General features: G+C 45.7%; 1 protein-coding gene across 1 annotated transcript in view; it reads left to right on the top strand.

The window, feature by feature from the left end:
* The window catches only part of LOC135917387 (uncharacterized), a 118,005-nt gene that overhangs the window by 82,058 nt on the left and 14,973 nt on the right, over nt 1-20,974 (top strand). Inside the window, exon 3 of the mRNA XM_065450961.2 lies at nt 13,559-13,632. Within this exon, the coding sequence (XP_065307033.2) occupies nt 13,559-13,632 (74 nt within the window). The remainder of the gene's footprint in view (nt 1-13,558; nt 13,633-20,974) is intronic.

The raw sequence follows: 20,974 nt of genomic DNA, 5'->3' as shown, positions 1-20,974 counted from the left end.
TGGCGAAAACATGAAGCCACTCAAAGCCTACATGGGCGACTTTTAGGCAAATGGGAAACCATGTCGGATTCTGCGTGACTCCGTAGCTACATGGATGTGGCTCACAGCTCTTATGAGGAACCTGAAATGCTCACGCGTGAATGCGCCGAATTAAGCAAGCTGCAGAAGCTCACAGTGCATGTCCTCTGGTCGCAAAGGTGTCTATTAAAGGGCCTTTCGGCACACTTGACACGGAAGTGACGTATCGCCCACGCTTCCTGCTCAGTACCCTTACCTCTTCTCAAATAGTTCGGTTCAGATTTTGCGCAAGCAGGATCTAGTGTTCGGGAAGGCTAGCGTGATGGCGCTAACCAAATCTGAAGCTCATTCGTTAGATGCAAAAGCAGATGCGTAAACCACACTAACCGAGGTTGGTAGCTGTTGGGAACCTCACGAAGCTGAGATTGAAAATGTCGCGTTTGAACCGCAGGAGTTTCAATCATCGTAGGCAGCCATGGCAAAATAAGCTGTGAAGCCATTGCGAAACTGTCCTGCACCTCCTGCCTGCGACTCCTGGAATATTATAATTCATGGTGGACGTCTATTGAGGTCCCAACGAAATGGAAGCCGCCGAAAATTATGGCGATTCTCAAGCCTTTTAAGCAGCGAACAAGCTACGCGTCTTTCCGGCCCATCGTCCTACTATGCTGTGTAGGCAAGCTTATGGAGCGGATGATCTACAAACGTATTACATGGTTCCTTGAAAGCCACATTAAGTTTCCAAAAGAAATGAAAATGAAGAGCCTCCGCCAAAGCAGGTCTGCTACTGATAAAGCCGTCGCCCTCGCCTCTTCACTTGAAGAGGGTATTCGCGCTCGGCATATCCCGCCGGCCCTTTTCCTTGACATCAAGGCAGGTTCTGACTGTTTTTCACCATGTCATTCTCGCAGCATTCGTTAGTCTTGGCCTCGGAGGAAGGCTATACAAGTGGATAGAAAACTATTTAACAGAGCGAAAAATATTCATCGGTACTCCGAACGGAGCTACACACTCTTACGCAGTGGAGAAGGGCGTACCTCAGGTTACTGTGCTCAGCCTGCTCCTATTCAGTCTGAGCCTGATGCATATAGCAAGAAACGTGCCGTGAGCAGTGAATATCACAGTCTATGCCGATAATATCTGCATCTGGTGCGCATCCAATTTGCGCTATATACCTCAACAATGACTTCAAAAAGCATTACTGAAGCTCTCCGTGCATTTGGCTCCCCAAGGCCTGCACCTCTCGCCAGAAAAAAAGCACAGCCATGGCTTTTACAAGAATAAAATGACCAAATATCCGCTCCTATTCGGCGGGCGACCGATGCGGTATGTACACTTTCAGCGATCCCTTGGAATTGTAATAGACAGAGATCTCTCTTGGTCACCTCAGGTAAAAAAAAAAACTACGTGCGAGGATTGCTGCAGCATCAAAAGTTTTCAAATTCATGGCGAGAACAGGATGGGACTGCAACTGCCGCTCAGTGGTACAACTTGAGAAAGCCTATATTGAAGGCACATTGTGCTATTGCCTGATGCTGCGTCAGAGATCATGATCAGCAAAAAAGAGGACCCTTCCAGCCGCGCGGAACAACTGCCTGCGGATTTGCCTGGGCTTCCCGAAGGGCTCTTTGGCCACGGTAACAGTAGCGGAAGCAGGATGTCTACCGTTAGATATCATCGCTTGCCAAAAAACAATGAGCACCCATCTTCGGCATGTGCTCCAAGGGAATAAGTGCTTCATGTACCACGTCCACGTAACCCACAGTAAGTCTGCCTTAGGCCAAGCAGTGCAAATATTGCACCTTTCTCCTATTATTCAGCCACAGAAATTGGTGTCTCCGACTTTTTGTGCTTGGACACTTTCGCCTCTAGATATAAAGCAGTTTGTACCTGGTGTATATGGGACAAAAATTCACATGCCACAGGTCGCGCTGCTGCAGACCACTCTCCTCTGCTTAGCCGAGAAATATAGTGAGCACGCCCAAATCTATACTGATGCTTCAACCACTCGGGAGACTTCTTCCTGTGGTCCTTATGTGCCCTCAACAAGACAAATGCTTTCTTATCGGCTGCAGTGGAGGATATCCTCAACGACAGCAGAGCTTCACGTCATCAAAGAAGCTGTCCTATTTACACTACACCGAGCGCCCGATCAATGGGCGGTTTTCACTGACTCTATAGGACGACTACAAACATTGAGCAGTCTGTCAAAACAAAAACTAATCACCAGCCTGTTTCTTTCGACATTGCGTACTTACATCACTTGGCCATTGGATCAGGCCACTGTATCACATTTCAGTGGATACCCGCTCATTGTGGTATTCTGGCTAACGTAATATCAGATGACTCGGCACGCAAATGTCTTTAACGCCAAAGCTATAAGTGGATTTATGTCCCTAGATCTGATGCTTGCCAGCTAGCTAAAATATTTGCTTCTGAAGAAAAGGATCACCTGTGGTGCTTGCCGACCTAACATTACCCTTTCCTTTACTCAATCGACCCAAATCTCAGATCCAGACTCCCATCCAACATTCCTCGCCATTTGGAAACTCTATATCTTTGTCTTCGCCTGAACACCGCCTATGGAAACGGCTTACGGTACCGCTTCGGTCAAGTGCAAGTCCCCACTACAACAACTGTGGCTCAATTGAAACCGTATGGCATATCCTGTTTTAGTGTCGAACGTATTATTTATTTATTTATTTACATATGCTGCTATCTCATTTTAGAGACATAGCAGAGGTGGGTTACATAACTTATGAACATAACATGTCAGCAAACGCGGTCAGGCAGTTCTTTCTGAAATTGATTAGTCGGCAATGAACGCAGAGAACCATCTAAGTTATTCCATAATTCAAGAATGTGTGGAAAAAAAGAAAACTTGTAGCAATCTATTTTTGGAACGAAGGGATCTATGTTTAATGGGTGAGTACGTCGGGTTACTCGCGCAGTAGGTGTGGTTAGCGAGATAGGTGCTTCAATGTTAGAGGATCCGTGAACGATTTTGTGGAGTAGGATTAGGCGGTCACACGTGCGACGAAACTACAATGGGTCCAGTGATAAAGCGTGTGCATGGGATCATGCACGTTACGGTCCTAACGGCCATAAATAAATCTAACAGCTTTATTCTGAATGGATTCTAATTTGGAAATATCCTGTATGCGATAGGACGACCACACTACAGAAGCATACTCTAAAGCAGGTCTAATGAGTGATTTATAAGCCGTAAGCTTGCACTCTTTAATGCCGTGTTTTAAAGTTCGTTTTAGGCATCCTAGTTTTCGCATCGCCTTAGAGCAGACTATACTGCATTTCTTAACAATGTTGCAAAACATATCGAACAACTCGTCCACACTGCAAATACTGCTACATTGAAAAAAAACCGTCATAGGAGGATGCGAGAATATCAACAATGGAATTGTCATCAGCATGGGCAAAATCATTAACAATTCGAAAATCAGGTCTGTTCCGCTCATAAGTGACATCAACTTTCAGCAGAATGTGATGTGACAGGCCTTCTATGATTTGGCAGTCATATCCGTTTTGTAGTAACTTCTGGTTAAAGAAAATCAGGTCTAGGATCGAGCTTTCGCGGGTAACGCCACTAACAATCTGTGTCAGATCTAACGACAAAACCAAGCCAATAAGCGAGTCACAAATCGGCCTGTCGCGACCATACGAAGCCAATGTGCTCCACTTAATACAAGGTGTATTGAAATGAGCAGCAAGGATCAATTTACCCTCGTAAAGCTTGTGTTTTAATATATTATCGCATCAATCTGGAAATATTTTTTTTTTCAGAATCGGGAGGTCGGTATAAAGCGCCAGCAGCCACCACAAGACCACCTATATATAATTTGCACCATACCGGCTCGGTGTTAGGAAGACTCAGTAGCACTACAAAATCAGTGGCTTTGTGAATAAATAAAGCTACTCCACCACCCCTGCCACATAACCTGTCACTTCGCAAAACAGAGTAATTAGGAGGCACGAACTCGCGTTCCGTGACGGAGTCGTTTAGCCAGGTCTCAGTGACACAGATCAGAGATGGTTGATGGCACTCAATTAGCCAATTAAAGTGAGCTAGCTTGTTCAATAGGCTGCGTGCATTTATGTTCAAAAGGGTTAGGTTGTATCTATCACGAAGTCACTCTGTGCTGCTAGAGGGTATGTTGCTGGAAGTTCTGATAAGCAATTTTCTAGTGTCATTCCACGAGTAGCGGACGCCGACTACTATCAGGTTGTCAAAGCTCAGTCGAACCTTGTTCGCCTTCTTCCTAAGCTCGACTGAATTATCCCACAAAGCTTTGCGGATCTGGCGCACACGGAAAGAAAAATCATCACTGATACGAGTATCTGACCCTTTTAATTTAAAAGCATTCTTTAGTATCGATGTCTTCACTCTGTAATCAAGGAACTTAAGTATGATAGGTCTTACCTTCCCTTTTTTTTTGTGCACCGAGCCTGTGACAGCGCTCAACACAGGTGCATTATATTTTCAATTTCGTGGAAAAAAGCATCAGCACAGCGGTAAGTAGTTGCTCAGGGGATTCAGCCGATGGCTCAGGCAGGCCATAGATTATTAAGTTGTTCCGACGTGATCGGTTTTTTAAATAATCATTCATCATCATCATGCCAATGAGTGTAGCTTTTATGAACACTGCATGCATTCGCTTACACAGAGACCTTTGTCATTTTACAGTGTCTTAAGCCCTTTAGCCTGTCCCACACAACAGAGGCGTGCGATGAACTTCTTATTCACATACCTAGAAGACATTGGTCAACTCAACAGACTTTATTTCTACTCTGTCACCCTCATGTACCTTTCAGGCAGCGAATTCTGTCACCTCAATGTAGGACGGTACATACACCGAAGGACTTCACTATAGCACACTGCTGCCCATGAGTCAGAAAACTCAGTGCCCAATTTGTTTACATATTCTTTTTTTTGTGCCATCTTCCTTCTCTCTTCCTCTCCTCTATTCCCTTCAGCACCCAGAGTAGCATGTCAACGATGTCTATACGCCGGCTAAAATCTTTGCCTTTCATTAAAGAGTTCTCTCTCTCACTCGCGCGCGCGCTCGCAGGCAGAGGTACCGCTAGCGACACCAGTCTAGTTATTGGAAGAGCAGTCGCCAGATGTCACGTAAGCATGATGATAAACGTTCCCGAAGAGATTCCGGTAGGGCTTCTTAGGCTCCTGTTATTCACTAACGGAAACGCTAAGGAACAACTAATTAGGGAATTGGTCTCTAAAGCGTAGCTGGGGCCTAAAGGAAGACGGAGTTGCAGGAAATCCTGCATGAACTTCAGGACTGATTTGCAGATAGGCTAGGAAGGACATCGGGTCTTACACACGACATCAAGCTCACTTCTTCGTATTTGGCACGTTCAATTGCTTAACGAGTGCAACCGCGCCGATGTAAGAAGGTGGGTGCGGAGGTGAAAAAAAAAATTTTGACTCTAGGTGTGATCGAGCGTTGCGAGAGCGATGACACCTCGCCTTTCATCGTATTTCAGCTGCCTGGCAAGGATCCGCGTCCGTGCGTATATTAGCGCAGGCTAAACGCGATTACTAAATATCAGATTTATCCTTTACGCAGCATCGAAGAGCGCATTGAGAAATTCGTTACTGCCTGATTCATTTCTAAACTGAATCTAGTTCAAGGCTACTGGTAGCTTCCGCTCACAAAGCGGGCTAGCAGATATACCTCCTTCATATCTTCGTTAGGAACATTCTTCCTTAAAGTACTAAGCTTTGGTTTGACAAATCTGCGGCGCTGTTTTTTAAGCCGAGGGGACAAAGTGTTGTGAGGACAAGTAGTGTTCGCCTTGCTTTACTTAGATGATGTCCCGATATATTCTGCATCCTTATCGGAGCATATGCAAGATCTGAAGGCAGTTTCGGCGCACTTCTGTGAAACAGGCTTAACCGTCAAGGCAAAGAAATACAAAATGACGCAAGCGGAAGTCATCTCTCTCAGTGATAGAACTGGACACGACCGTCCCCGCCCCTCCGAGCTAAAGGCGGCTGTGATACCAGATTTCCCGCAGCCTCTCACAAATACCAATATACGATATTTGTCGAGGGATCTTCGGGTACGATAAGCTGTACATTCATGGGTATTCTAAATTAGCTAGCGCTCTAACTGATGCTCTTCAAAAAACTGAGCCACAGAGCGTCCTCTTGAGCGAAAGAAGAATCGTTCTCAGCGTCTTACTATGCCAAAAGGGTGAGAATGAGGAGGAACGCCCGTCTTTTACGCTAGTCGGAAACTCGCTAGTCGTGAACAGGCGTACAGCGCTACTGAGAAAGAATGCACGTGTCTCATAGGAACTGTTCAAAAATTGTCTTGGCTATCTACCAGGCTCGAAGTAAGTCATCTAAACGGATCATTGTCCTGTTAAATGGCTGCAGACAAGGTTTTCAAAAGTGACCGTCTCCTTCCCTGGTGCCTCGCTTTCCGAAAATGATCATTTGAAACATGCTTTAAAAAGGGTACTGCCAATGATATTGCCGATGGCTTGAGTAAAGACCCTAGGTTAAGAATGAGCCTGTAATGTTTCTATAAATTCGTGTTTTTCTTGCTGGCGGGGGATTGGAAGGGTCTTATTCTGGTTTGCGCAGTTGGGTGGAGTCATGTGTTGTGAAGCGTATTAAAAATGTATATGTGCATTTAGAGCTGCTATATGGTCTGTAAAACTCTCCCTTCTGAGTGGGAATTATGGCTCACGGAGCTCAGCGAGAATTTGTCTCGCGCTTGCTGACTGAGTGGCTGAGTCTCGGTGTAGTTTTGCAGGCGGATGCTGTGAACCCGAAACTGCTGCAGATCCTCCTCGGGCACCTAGACTCGGACCGGGCCGTTGACCGATCTTGGAGAACACTCAGTGTTTCGCGCTCAAGAGTGCGACAACCGAGAGGGTTGCAAGCAGCGGCCGGCGTCATCCGTCTGGCTAGCGAATGCCGTACCCTGCCCATCGGGATGTCCTTCGGCGGCGGGGCAGTCTGTTACGGTTCAGTTCGTGCAGCAACGTATGGAAGCAATCCCAAACGCATCGGACATGGCGTGCCTAACCGTCACGCTAGTCAACCTTGAACAGACTTGTCCGTTGGGCGTGAGCGACCGTATAATGCGCGAAATGTACAAATCCCACAACCCTCTTTACGACGCTCAGCGTCAAGGGGCGGATGCGCTCCCGTGCCCCTGCAAGCGGGTTGCCACAATAAGTCCTGCCGTGGCCTTCTACCAGGCGCAGTAGAGAATAAGGTACACACACGCTGAACGTTTTTATATTTTTTTCTTGAAGTGAACCGCTCGCGCGTAACGCTGTATTATTGTATTTGTTTTTACATCACCTAGTTTTCTCAGCTAAATTATATTAAAATAAATTATGGCGTTTTACGTGCCAAAACAACTTTCTGATTTTTAGGCACGCCTTAGTGGAGGACTCCGGAAATTTCGACCAACTGGGGTTCTTTAACGTGCACCTTAATCTAGGCACACAGGTGTTTTCTCATTTCGCGCCCTTCGAAATGTGGCCGCCGTGGCCGAAATTCGATCCCGCGACCTCGCTCTCACCAGCCCAACACCATAGCCACTGAGCAACCACGGCGGGTCTTTCTTTTTCTACTGAAAGCTCTCCGATGGTCAACCGCCTGGTTCTACCTCCAAACAGACGCTGCTGAAGGATCACAAAGTCAGCTTCTCTTAACACGTCTTTGCTCTCCATCATGCCTGGTTTTCAGCATATTTGTTCGTTATGTGTTGTCGTTTTTCCATCAAGAACGGCTTGGTCATGATCCTCGCCACCACGACGAATGTCAGCGACAGCGCGCTACAAATTTCAGCCTTGCCACAAAACTCTGCCAACATCTTCACCAGAGCTCTGAACATTTCATTTTCTACTCCTTTTATTTTTCGAATTGCCCCACTTTCCTCCAAATTAACTACAGCGCGGCCTAAACCACAGGTGCGGCAGCACAGATGCGACCTCGTGCTCAGCAGCCCAACACCATAGCCACTGAGCAACCACGGCAGTTCTTTTTTTTTTCTGCTGAAAGCTCTCCAATGGTCAACCACCCGGTTCGACCACTAAACAGACGCTGCTGAAGGATCAGAAAACCAGGTTCCCTTAACATGTCCTTGCTCTCCGTTATCCCTGGTTTCCAGCATATTTGTTCGTTATGGGTTGTCGTTTGTCCATCAAGAACGGCTTGTTCTTGATCCTCGCCACCACGACGAATGTCAGCGACAGCGCACTACGAATTTCAGCCTTACCATAAATCTCTACCAACATCTTCACCAGAGCTCTGAACATTTCATTTTCTACTTCATCCATTCTTCGAATTGCACCACTTTCCACCAAATGAACCACAGCGTGGCCTAAACCACAGATGCGGCCTAAACTTTCATTTTATTCTCCGCGCGGTCTCAGTCACTCAAGCCCCTGGAAACGGAACATTCACAATTGAACCTCTGCTGACATCGGGATGATGCGGCCCGTTTAACTCAAGGGGAAGCATTAAAAAAATTGGCAGTGGCTTAGCTCGGCTATGCCAGGATATACGTAGCGAAAGCTAAGACATAGCATGGATAGCCTTGGTTGCACGTACAGGTTAGTCTGGTTGTCTAGCTATGTTGCGGCGTTTAGCCATTCATTCGCCGCGCTGCTCGTCTGTTTCCTGGGTGATTCGTTTCCTCTTCATCTCGTTCCGATGTCGATTTCAGGTCTCCTCCTGCTTATCAGAATTGTCGCCGTCCATACTGCCGTCTCAACTGTGGTTGCAGCGCACACGAGCTCTCCTTTTCAATCCTCCGACATGTTATCCGGCATGCGACGCAGCTGGCGAAGTGAGCGGAGGCGAGCGCAACGACGAGGAACGAGGTGGGACGTCATGTGCAGCAGTGACTAGGGAGCGAGAGAGAGAGAGAGAAATACCCGCGGCGAGGCACGCGTTGTGATGTCATGTGCCTCTTTATTGCACCGCCACGTCGAAATCGCAATTTCGTGGTCTGTAAAAAAACATTGACTGCCTTTCCACTACGGTGAATAGGGGTGTAAGCGAACCTCGGGATCCGCGGCTCTTCGTTGCCGTAAGGCCTCGGCTTCACCCGATCTGACTGCGACGTCAGCTCGTTGACGACAAGCCCTTTCTCTAGCGAGTTCCGGGCGTCGTTCATGAAGCACCCCCCCCCCCCCCCTTCTTCGGCAGAACGCACGACTCATGGCCGACTCATCGCAGCTTCGATAGTGTTATGGCGCGAGAAACGCTCGTTGGTCCCCGTTACCCAGACACACGACTCCTATTGGCGGAAAGAACAACAGAAGTACCGCGGCGCCATAGGATTATCCGTTCAACGAGTCCATTGCTTGTTTTTAGAGCAATCCGTACACGTGTGAAGCTCCAAGAGCAACTGGATTTTATAGAATTACATCGCCAACGCAGACTAGTGTGTACAAACTTCCGTGAAAAAATTAATTGCTGCGCCAATCCGCCTTTCTCGCAAATTGAACTTAAGGCACTTAATCTCGACAACTGTCTCACGCTATAGATCGCGTCTTGTTTGTTTCCGCTGGCTGGATTTTTTTCCTGTGATGCTTTTGTAGAGCTGTTGAAGATATGTGTGGTGATTTTTAAATGCTATTTTTTATTGTTATTATTATTATTATTAGAGGAGGAGACATACAATCATACAAAGGAAACAGGGAGAGTGCAAGCTGACAGGTGCCATGAAGAAGGGCACAATTTCTGCCTACTCTTTCGAGAGGAACGAATGAAAAGAGGAGAAAAGGAGAAGATAGGTAACAAAGAATTAGGAAGGAAAATCAGAAACAAACAAATGACACAGACACATATAAAAGAAAGTAGGAACATGGAAAAACTGTCTATAAATGGGAGGGCAAATCTGTTTTCTGCATGGAAGCTAACAAGGCTCTGTGGGCCTGGTCGCGTTGAGCAGCACTCCCTCTCGGAAAGAGGCAATCGTCAAGAGCACTACAATTGAGTCCAGTCAGTCCATAGTGCTTAATTAGCAGTGTACGCAGTGTGATGAATGTGGGACACTCCAATATAAGGTGTTCAAGTGTCTGAGAGGAGCCACAGGAGAACACGACGGACTGTCCACACGCCATACACGATACAAGGATTCGCGCGCCAACACAGAGCCAAGTCTTAATTTCAATAACACTGTTCTAGCACTACGAAGCAAGCCAGGACCACGAACACGGGAAAGAAACGAGCCGTTTGCAAAACGGTGGTCTGGGTGCTGTTTTAGGAAGGAATCGGGCGATTACCACACGGACGTGCCCGGGTAGCCAGATATATCCATTAGATGTGCATAATATGGTATACCTTGGAGATTCAGTACGTCCATTATATATCCAGATTTATCCAGAAAACATTGCATCGCAAAGCTTTGGATCATCGCAAATTCATGCGGAGCATGTACGTAATACGTTGTGGGGACGTCAGCGCTGGATATATATGAAATCTAATAGACGTCCACAGCATCCTATAGATGTATTTATTACATCTAATAAATATCCACAACATCATATAGACATTTACTTCATCTAATGAATATCCCTATTCACCACACTAACGTCCGCAGGACATCGATTGTACTATTTTTGGCTGTTTCTTTTATTCGCCATACATGCATGCACTGGGCCTCTTCAATTTATTGTCCCACACTGCCCCAGAATGCTGGAGACGCTATTACAGCAAGTGATTATTGGCGTACGTTACTTCTCGGACAGTCCTGGACAGTTTGGGACAATAAATCAAAGTGCCACTATTCCTAAGCGAAGAGAAACTCATGTTCTCATCAGCAGGTTTTCTATTGTGAAAGCTCTTATCGGTATCAACCGTTTGATAAGTACGTAATAATGTACACAATATTTACAGTGAAATACACTGGCAGATGCAGCTATCTCATGAAAATAAAGTTAACCCTAAAAATACAAGATAGGGCCATTTCTTGGTTTCTGAAAGGCACAATTAGCACTTAAACATGAGCCATACTAAACATACATGCAGCATAAATAAATAAATAAGTAATTAAATAAAAAATGAATAAAGCATAAATAAAATAAGACAGTAAAATCAATGCTTGAAAAGGAACGCTTCTCTCATTAAAAAATATGATTTCTTAGGTGAGCAGCAGCGCAGTGTTAGCTGCCTTCTCTCCAGTAAATTAAAACACAGAGGGCACCTTATGAGACCTCATTCTCATGAACAAAAACAAAAACAGAGCTCACATATGGAAACATCAAATCACTATTTGACTGACCTTGTGTTCCGCAAAAGAAAAAAAGAAATAGAAACAACGTGTGAAACATAAAGCAGAGCAACTGCTTAAGGCAGAAAACAATAATATATCCTATGGGAAAAATAATCTCAAAACCATCAATATGTTAATACAATGCTAAATTATGTAAGAGAAGCTGGCAACCCCCTGCAGCTAAAGGGGGCCACATTAGCTTCTCCATAAAGGAGAAACAACTGGAACACAGCCGCTGCATCAAAAAAATCCTTTTAACATGTTGTTCTCTCTTAGAAATGAAGACTGTTATAACGAGCAAGTACCCAAATTTCTGCCTCATTTGCCTCGAATAAGTAAGCATGCAATCCAAGTACAACCACCTATGCTCTATGTAAGTAATGTTCGGTTTTATTCCGCTGGATGAAATTCTACAGCGAAATCTGTTGCCCATTATCAGTTAAAAATTGATTAATTGTGTTTCTGTGTGCCAAAAATAACATAAGATTTCACTGTGGCAGCTGTCAGCCTATTTATTCAACGAACCTGTGGCTATGCTTTGGTTTCTCTGAAAGCTAATGAAACTCAGTGGGGACTGGGCTGCAGCTGCAACAAGATAGTTGCTGGACGTGACGGAGGTTGGCGCAAAGACTTAAGGAACACTTGATATTAAAGCGATAGCTCTACATGGCTCGTGCATTGGGGCGCTTTATCTACACATATCTCCGGAATGGAAAAGCATGTCCTTAAATACACATTTGTGTACAACTAAGGCATCGGCAATCTTTAACGTCTTCAGAAAAGCTTCGTGAGCGAGGATAGCACTTAAAACTTATTTCAGCAAAGGGGTAATTATGCAGAAGACATACGTAAAGGCGCGGACTTAAAGTCCATTAGCGCCGCACCATTTATTGTTTCTTATGGATCTAAATATACTAACTGGTCTGCAGACGTCGAAACAGAAAAGAACCTTTCGTTCTGGCTGTGCAATTTGGATCATGTACCCGATTTGTGAGACAATAAATAAATATTGATGTATGCCCCAGCCCTCACCTACCCTTCAAATTCTGTTGTCGTCTATGCAAATATTCCGTAATGTATTCACCTTATTTTTTTTGGCACCCCTGGAAAATATTCCGTCGTCTCCAGGCTTAGTCAGATTTTTCTCAATACTACTAGTCAAAAAGGTTGCCTAAATATTTTTCTTCGTTCTGTCACGGGCTCTTGAGCTTATTTCTCTATACCTTGCAATTTTAGGAGACTCCCTCCTCTGTATAGTAATAAAGAGGTTGTTTAATTTATTTTTCTGATGCAGTTTTCATTAACCATGTTTTTTTTGCTATATCGGTAATGTTTTAGAGTTTTCTAGAAAATGAATTATGATATAACAGTTTTGAACACATAAATATGCAGCCATAAGCTCATCTAGGATCCTCAATGCGGTAAACATTTAGCCTATGAACTCTCATTAATTATTCGGAGAAAGCCTTCGGGCTGAGTTCATTATTGTCTATTGTGACAGTAACAACACTGCCCTTATTCCTAGGTTTGAGTGTTATATTTGACGATCAAAATCACTGATATGTGTGCTCACTACATCTAACAAGAGGCCTGAGCCATCACGTTTTGTGACAACATTAGGTCAATCAAAGTTGATGAGATATTTAAAATTATTTTAGCCACATTTGTTACGCCTAAAAAAATACTTCGGGGATCCTGTGAAATTTCCTTTCTTGCACAGAAGCATTCATTGGATGAATGTTCAGGTCGCCGGCCAGAACTAATTTGAAGTTCGAAATTCTTTAAGCTGTTCCATTGTATGTTGAAATGCTTTTCATAATTCAAGATTTATGCCGACAATTACAAAACAAGAAGTAAAGACCAAGCCAAAGGCATTCACTCTGGCAGCAGCGTTTCGAAACCAGTTTCCAGCCTGTTAAACGATCAAATACCAGGACTTCAATACACCACCCAGTTGCTGATGCCACTGCCAAAGTTCAAGGTGGCTATCCTCGCTTCTTTTATTATCACACTTTGCTCCTAGTAACAGATTGCGCTGGACCAGTGATGCAAATAGTGATGTCAAGATCCACGGCCAGCTCAGGAAATACCGATAGGCTATACTCAGAAATTCAAATAGTGACTCGCAGGTAATTTGTAGAACGATGAAATATCAGGCATTGAATGCCGTCCACAACTCCTTCAGCCGCTGCCACGTTGATGCTGACTATCAGTGTTGTTGTGCTTTGCTGTTTATTTCTCATTCTTTCGTGCAGAACCGAAACAGTGATGTATTATTCACGACAAGGCGAGCAGTACCAAACAATCATGGAAACGTTCAATGGACATGGTGAGTATACTTTATAGCAGACAAGCGTTTGAAATGTATCTTTTAACGCTGCTACTTTGTCAGGGAAAGAAACTAGTTACTCTATTCAGACGCCCATTTAAAACAACGAAACTTGAAAACAGCACCCTTGAAAATATTGTAAACACGGCCGATGGGTGTAAGCGCCCCATTGAACTAACATATGGAAATGCGTCACCAGCTCCGAGCTCGGACGTCTACTATAGCGAACCGTTAACGATGGCACTGGAGCGGCTTCAAGCATTCTGCTTCCAGACACTACAGCCTCTCTTCATTTTGCTGGAAGAAGGACCACTACAACCACAATCCTGGTCTTGGTGACTGCCGTAGTCCACCCTGCCCCGTTGTTTCAACGCGACGCGCCCATCTTCCGCGGCACATAAGAACATGCAGTGGAATACTGGCTCGCTGACTACTACTGGTTGAGCATCTACAACCCGTGGGGCGATACCAAAAATCTGAATTACGTGTCATTTTATTTGAGCGGTGTCGCCATCGTATGGCACGGAAAACACGAAAGTTATTTCGCGTCGTGGGCGGCCTTCAAAATGAAAGTGATGGAAGTATTCGGGCGCCGCACCGTTCGCAAGTTTCGCGCCGAGCAGCATTTGCGTGGTCGTGCGAAACATAGCAGGAAGACATTTAAAAGTTATATAGAAGTTGCTGTCGACCTCTGTAACCACGTTGACGTCACAACGGCTGGTGCGGAGAATATCTGGCATATCTTAAATGTCATTGAAGACGACGCCTTCCAGATGCTGTAGGCGAGAAATCCGGCAACACCGTGTGAACTCATAAGACTCTGTCAAAGCTTCGATGAGCTATGTGAACAACGTATAGCCACCTCCCAGTCTCCTCCACAGGCCACTTCAATGCCGAGCTTGGTTGTCGCTCCGGCTAACACTGCGCTTCTCCAACAGAACAAGGACTTCGTCCGTTAAGAGGTTGCTCCTCAAATTTCTCTGATGTTGTTTACAAGCAGCCAGTCGAGTCCTTGATTGGCACCCGTTCTTCATTATGTCATCAAGGAGCAGGCGGACGACCTCGTTCCGCCTTCTATGAGCCTCCGACTGCTGTTCTCTATGTATGCCAATGTAACTTCGGGGCTTGTACTGCCGACCTAGCTACGGTCCACTTCGCATGCCTTCGCGCCCGACCGCTACCCCTCCCGACCGGCCAGTGGTCCCGCAATATTGGCGCATGAAAGACAACCGTCCGATTTCTTTTGATAGTGGCTGCGCAGGAGGCGTGGAACGTCAATGTCGCCTAGCTACACCGAACATCTACAATGTGCATCCAAATTGTAACGTAATAGGGAGGGTGAAGAAAGCAAAATTGTGAACGAAGAGACTAGGGTGTTAATGTGCAAACTCGTGCCTTAAAACAGGCTGCATTCAACGAAGAACGATAGGGCGAACACAGTCGGCGATCGGTGAAAGTCTGATCTGTCGGTCAAGCGCGTCTGCTTTTATACATGGGTCATCGAAGTTTCCAGAGTAATCGCTGGTGCCCGCGTGTCTTCCAGAAATATTGCATAATGCGCGTCGCGTATACGCCACGTGCAGCGCCTATAGAGGCGCCACTGATGGCCACTTAGCGGGCGCTTTCAACAGTATGCGCGGGAGCAGTAGCAGACGACAACCCTTTGCAGCAAGAACGGCTGAAGTTCGTGGCTGTGATTTCTGCTTTGTTCGGGTGACAGTGACAGCTGTAGGGAAGACGCTCACCTCTGTGGGAGCGGGTATGAACATGATGTTACCGGTATTCGGGACAACATAGCCCGCATACGTGTCAGGTGCGTCCCGCAGACAAATGCCACGAGCCCCATCGAACATGAAGTGGCGGTCATGTTAACTAGCCGATAAATTTTGTTGAGTAATGTGATGTCTCGATAGTTTTTTTTTTAGTTCTACCCTTGCCGTAATGCTCCTGCTGTACCTCAGTGATAAGTATCCATCGTAGTGCATACTTATATCAAACAAATCCACACGGTGCGATGTCTGCATATGCCGTTGTGATTTTTCTGCCCATGAATACATGTGACATCGCCGCATAAGTGCTGTCAAAGTTGCCTCAAGAAGAGTAATTGCGAATTTATTGATGGAACACGTACGCTAGTCGACGAAGCCACCAAACTCACGGGTTAGGAAAAGCGCGTGTTGGCGCAGTACCGCCGATGCAATTCTGCTGCATACATCGATGAACTGCGGTTTCCGCTGCAGTTTTTGCAATTTTCAATTCCCCAAGGGAGCTGCTTGGAAACGCACAAAGCTAAAGTCTGACTAAGTTTTCAGTAGGTTTTCAAAATTTTACAAGGGAGAGGTGCCACATGATATATTTAAAGGCAGAGCAGCGCCAGTCAAAGTAGTTGAGCGCTGGCGGCAAGGCCGTGTTTAGTCCTCGGCGGCGTAAGCATATCAAGAAAGAATTCAGTTGAGTACTAAATTCACATGCGAGAACGGAATACTTCGTGAAACAAACAAATCACTCGGCGCGTTAAGTCTGCGCAGACAGCATCGAGGTGTGATGACTTCCCAAACATGACGCGAACTTTTCTGCGAAATATGGAACAAAATGCAGCAACTATTAGCAGTTCTCGCCCTGAACTACCCATTTTGTAAACGCATTTCCCCCCAAAAAAACATAATATCTAAGATGCCCTCGAGCGGAAAGAATAACGTTGTTAAAGAAGCACTTGCTTGGTATCATTCCGATAAGACACAGCGTGATTTATACCCTTCACAAATGAAGCAGGGTGAAGAGTTATGCATAAAGCAAGTAGCAATAGTTAGGCATGTGCGAAACCACGCATAAAATAGATGTAAAAACATGAAGAGCGTGACAGCTGGTGCGAGGATTTACCGGGCCGCATAAAAACAACAATTTCAGTTCTTGCAAGTTTCAGTAGCTTTAACATGCAACACAATGCGCTCGTGCAGTCGTGCTGCCTAGCTAGCGCAACGCCGTAAAGAAGCGGAAAAAAGTATAAGCGGCAACCGGCATTCCGAACTTTAGCAAAATGCCTTTAAATCTCATGCTGCACTGCAGACGAACTTCGTCGCTTACGCGTCTAACTAGGATCGAGTGGAAAAAATACCGATGAGACAAAGGAAAGGATGAGAACAAGAAATTTTCCGCCGAAGCGACGATCCATTGCTACCGTTGCTCCCGATAATGATGCTTTGCGGGGAATGATTAGAACACTATCGCCGGTACGTTTTCGCCGGTATTTTTGCCTCTTAACCTACCAGAATTCTTCTTCGACATTCCTTGACACTTTGGCCACCCCAAACTTGCGAAGGGTCTAGCCTGTTTTGCTCCGAAAACGTGAATAACACAGAGAAGCACTATCAACGCCGCAGCAAGCTACGGCGCGCGTCTGGCTCCTTTCCCGTGTGGTCTGCGCAAGGCCGCCACCAGTGGCGCGTCCATCGGCACGCACTACGCGTATACAATCACAATACACAAGCTTCGATGACAAGAGACAACGCATAGAACCGTTGATAACCTTCTATTAGGTTCCAATCATGCAGGCGCACCTTGCACTGAGCGATAACATTTGTTGGACGGCGAAAAGTGGTCACCCGATGAAAAATAAACAAGTGCACGTGTAAATATGCGCCACGTTTCCAACAACGCGAAAATTATTCGGACAGCTTTGAATCTCCTCTTGCCGCGATGGCCGCATTCTCGACTCGCCGTCCCCCTTCTGCTGGCCACCGATCCATTTCCCTCATGTCCCATCGCCGGAGCCCACTGCGCCAGAAAAATTAAATTTCGCAGTTCAGGGGCCGTATAACGTAAAACCATTACAATGTGTTTTTATTCCAATCTCCTGACGTCAGATTTGCGTAAGCGCGACGCAAGCATCGGACGGTCACCCGCCAGGTTAGTCTGAAGAAACCAATCAAATGCTCCGTTCGTTCGTAGGTCACTTTTGTTTGCTTGAAAAACGAATAGCAATACCTCCACTGAGCAGCTTGTCATATCTAATTGGCTCACAAAACGAGAGGACCATGATGAAGTGGAGAGGGACTCGATGGGGCCGAGCCACTCCACTGAATATCGATAACCGGATGAAGAGGGTGGTGCCGGCCTCTGCGATTGGTCCACTTTCTCTTACTGAGCTTGCGGTGGCTCGTCGACAATCGCGGCGGCATGCAACGGAAGGTTCAGAATGACGCTAAACCGGATCCTCAGCAAATATTAGTTGGCAGAACGAGGTCGTAAACGTGCCAAAAGTTCTCGAAAACGCTACACGGCCACGCAAAAAGCTTTATTACATGCAAATGAACCCACGCTCTCCGGCAGGGGTGAGCAGCGAGTGCCGTAGTGATCTGGGGCAGCCATCTTTTATTTCTTTCGGACGGGGAGCCTGCGGCTATTCAGAAGAAACTACAGTTTTGTTCGGCATATTAATGCATCTTTAACGTCACTTTGACGCGATAAGGTTCTGCGTTTTCGTGACGTCGCGTAAGAGGAAAGTGAAGTGGGTGCAGCCCGAAAACTTTTGACCAATAGTCTAGGGCTAATGGTAAAAAGCCGCCGAATCAGAAATAAATATGTTTGTTTTGTTCAGTCAAATTATGCTTAATAAGTGTGTACACGTCATATCAGATGGGGAGCTATTGCGGTTTTCGTGGCGTCGCGTGACAAATAGGTGAAGTGGGGGTCGTACAATGAAGTTTTTGACCAAATGCGGTTGCTGATTGCAGAATTGGAATAGGAAAGTTTGGAATAGTTTTGCGTTATAGCGCCCCAGGAGGCAAGAATTGCAGTGTCAGTGAAATTTGTAAGGCCTCACAGTTCCTCGAAAAACACAATTGAAGTCGCAGTAAACGGAATATTGACGCTATCACTTGTTGACACTGGCACTGCACTTTCAGCTATAGATGCCCGAATTTGCTAGAATTGGAAAAGTTCCGACACCGCTTTGTGGACTTTTCTTTCGGACTGCCATTGTGGAGCACACCAAGCCATGCGGCGTCTGCACCACTCGTATCGTCATCCAGGACTATTTGTGCGCAACCGAATTTATTGTGTTATCATCATGTTCTCACGATATCATATTAGGTTGGGACTTTTTATTCACAGATCATGCAATCATCGACTGCGCCCTCGCAGAAATCGAGCTGTTTGCATTTTCGACAGATATTATCAATGGCAACAGGGATCCCTATCATCATATCACCGTTTCAGAAGACACCGTTATAGGTGCTTGCACTTCTGCTCTTCCATCTCTTCTGACGCAGAAGATGACAACACGGTACTTTCCGGGTCGTCTGAACACTTAGGTCGCCGCGCATCACTACTACTGTCTATCACCGTCCTCTCGTTGAAAATCGGCACCCATCGCATGTGCATGTCAAACCCATCGGCCGAACCAATTGATTTAGGGCGCCGTGAAAGCCTTCGGAGCGCAGAGCTTTACCTTCAATCTTTGACACGATGGGGGACTCCGCTTGTTTTGGCGCTCTCGAAGCATCGTTTTCTCAGTCACTCCAACCTTCTTTTAGACCATCTACTGCCTGTGAGGTTACGATGATGCAGCGAGACGAATTTATTCTCTTCTCATCCTCTTCTTTTACGTAACCCAGTTGAAAATGACAACAGAGGTTGTGTTCAGTACTACAGAAATTTCTGTTGTACAACAGGATTTTTCTGTAGTAACTACAGATTCCTGATGGAGCGACAGACTTTTCTGATGTACAACAGACATTTGTTGTTGTGACTACAGAAGTAGTCTGTCCTATGTCTGTTGTTACAACAGAAAGCTGAAGCTCTACAACAGATTTTTGTAGTACTACAGAAAAATTTGTCATCACTACAGGCACCCTGTTGTCCCAACAGAAATGTTCCTGAAGTAACCCGAAAAACTTCTGCAGTGCTACAGAGAGCTGTTGAAATACTACAGAAACCTATTGTGGCAACAGGCCCCCAATTGTCACAACAGAAGTGTTCCTGAAGTAATGCGACCAACTTCTGCTGTACTACAGAAAAATGTTGTTGTACGACAGAAACCTATCATTGCAACAGGCCCCCAGTTGTCATACCAGAAGTGTTCCTGAAGTAATGGACAAACTTCTGTTGTACTACAGAGAACTGTTCCACAACAGAAACCTATCGTCGCAACATGTACCCAATGATGACAACAGAATTGCACTGAAATTGTGCGATGCGACATGCTTCTGTAGTGCCCAGTTGAAAAAGACAAGAGGAATTCCTGTCGCAACTACAGAAATTCTTTTGTACGACATAAGTTCTTGACATTTCTTAATTGAGAGACATTTCTGACGTTACGACAGAAATTCTGATGTCGCAACAGAAGCATTCTGTCGCGAAGGCCAATAGTTATGAAGTCGCAACAGAAACGTTCTGTCGCGACAACAAGAGTTCTGAAGTCGCAACAGAAGCGCTTTCCGTCACGGCCCTTTAAAATTGTATGTTAGTTTCGCATCGTTGGTGTACACTGTACTTTTCTCTTGCGCGGTATTCAATCGCGCTTCTCTGAAGCCGGCAATGATGATGGCGCCGACACCGATATTAAAGTCGACGTGGCGAATAGTTATAATTGTACCGTGACGACGCGGCAGCAGCAACGCCCTACCGGCCTCTTCAAAATCGGCCGCTGATCAAAATCATACCATCTGCGGGAATGGCTGCGTATCCGTTTTGTTTTCTTGTTTTTGGTAAGATGTGGCACACAGGCCTGTGGACTTACATGTGCTGTTACACTGACACATTACTTAATTTCCCAGGAATATTTCACAAGCTTATGCGAAGCCCAAAACAAGATTTGGTTTTTCCACTAAGTTGCGTGAAAAGCTGTCTCGCTCGGGTTTCATTAATCTGGTATAGTGCTGCCGTGAGAAGCCAGTATGCTGTCAGAAAGAACTCTCATCCACGAATGTTTATGTAGCTATTTTGCATTGAACACACGAATTATATGCCCGCTCAAAAGTGTAAAGAACGAAAGACAACTGTCGAAAGTAGCAGTAATAACCCTAAATGTCTATGTTGTCTATTTCTGAATGTCTTATTTAATATGGATATCGTACATCAGTATCGATGTTCAAGCACTCCGCGATGTACCTGTCGATGGTACGAACACTCTTGCTCTTCTAGAGATGCGGCACTTGACGCGGTGGAGTGATAGCGGATCTTGGCTCTTAAAATGGAAATGTAAACATCAGCGCATCAGCACGTCGTACTATTCACATAGCCAAATTGTACACTGGAAAAGCATGTCAGGGGTGGTGCAGTGGTAAGATGCCGGGCTCGGAATCGGAAGGTCACAAGTTCGAATCCTCGGAGGGAACGGTTT

The sequence above is a fragment of the Dermacentor albipictus genome, chromosome 2 (assembly GCF_038994185.2).
Source record: "Dermacentor albipictus isolate Rhodes 1998 colony chromosome 2, USDA_Dalb.pri_finalv2, whole genome shotgun sequence".
Classification (NCBI taxonomy): domain Eukaryota; kingdom Metazoa; phylum Arthropoda; class Arachnida; order Ixodida; family Ixodidae; genus Dermacentor; species Dermacentor albipictus.
This window is presented reverse-complemented; position numbering and strand designations above follow the sequence as displayed.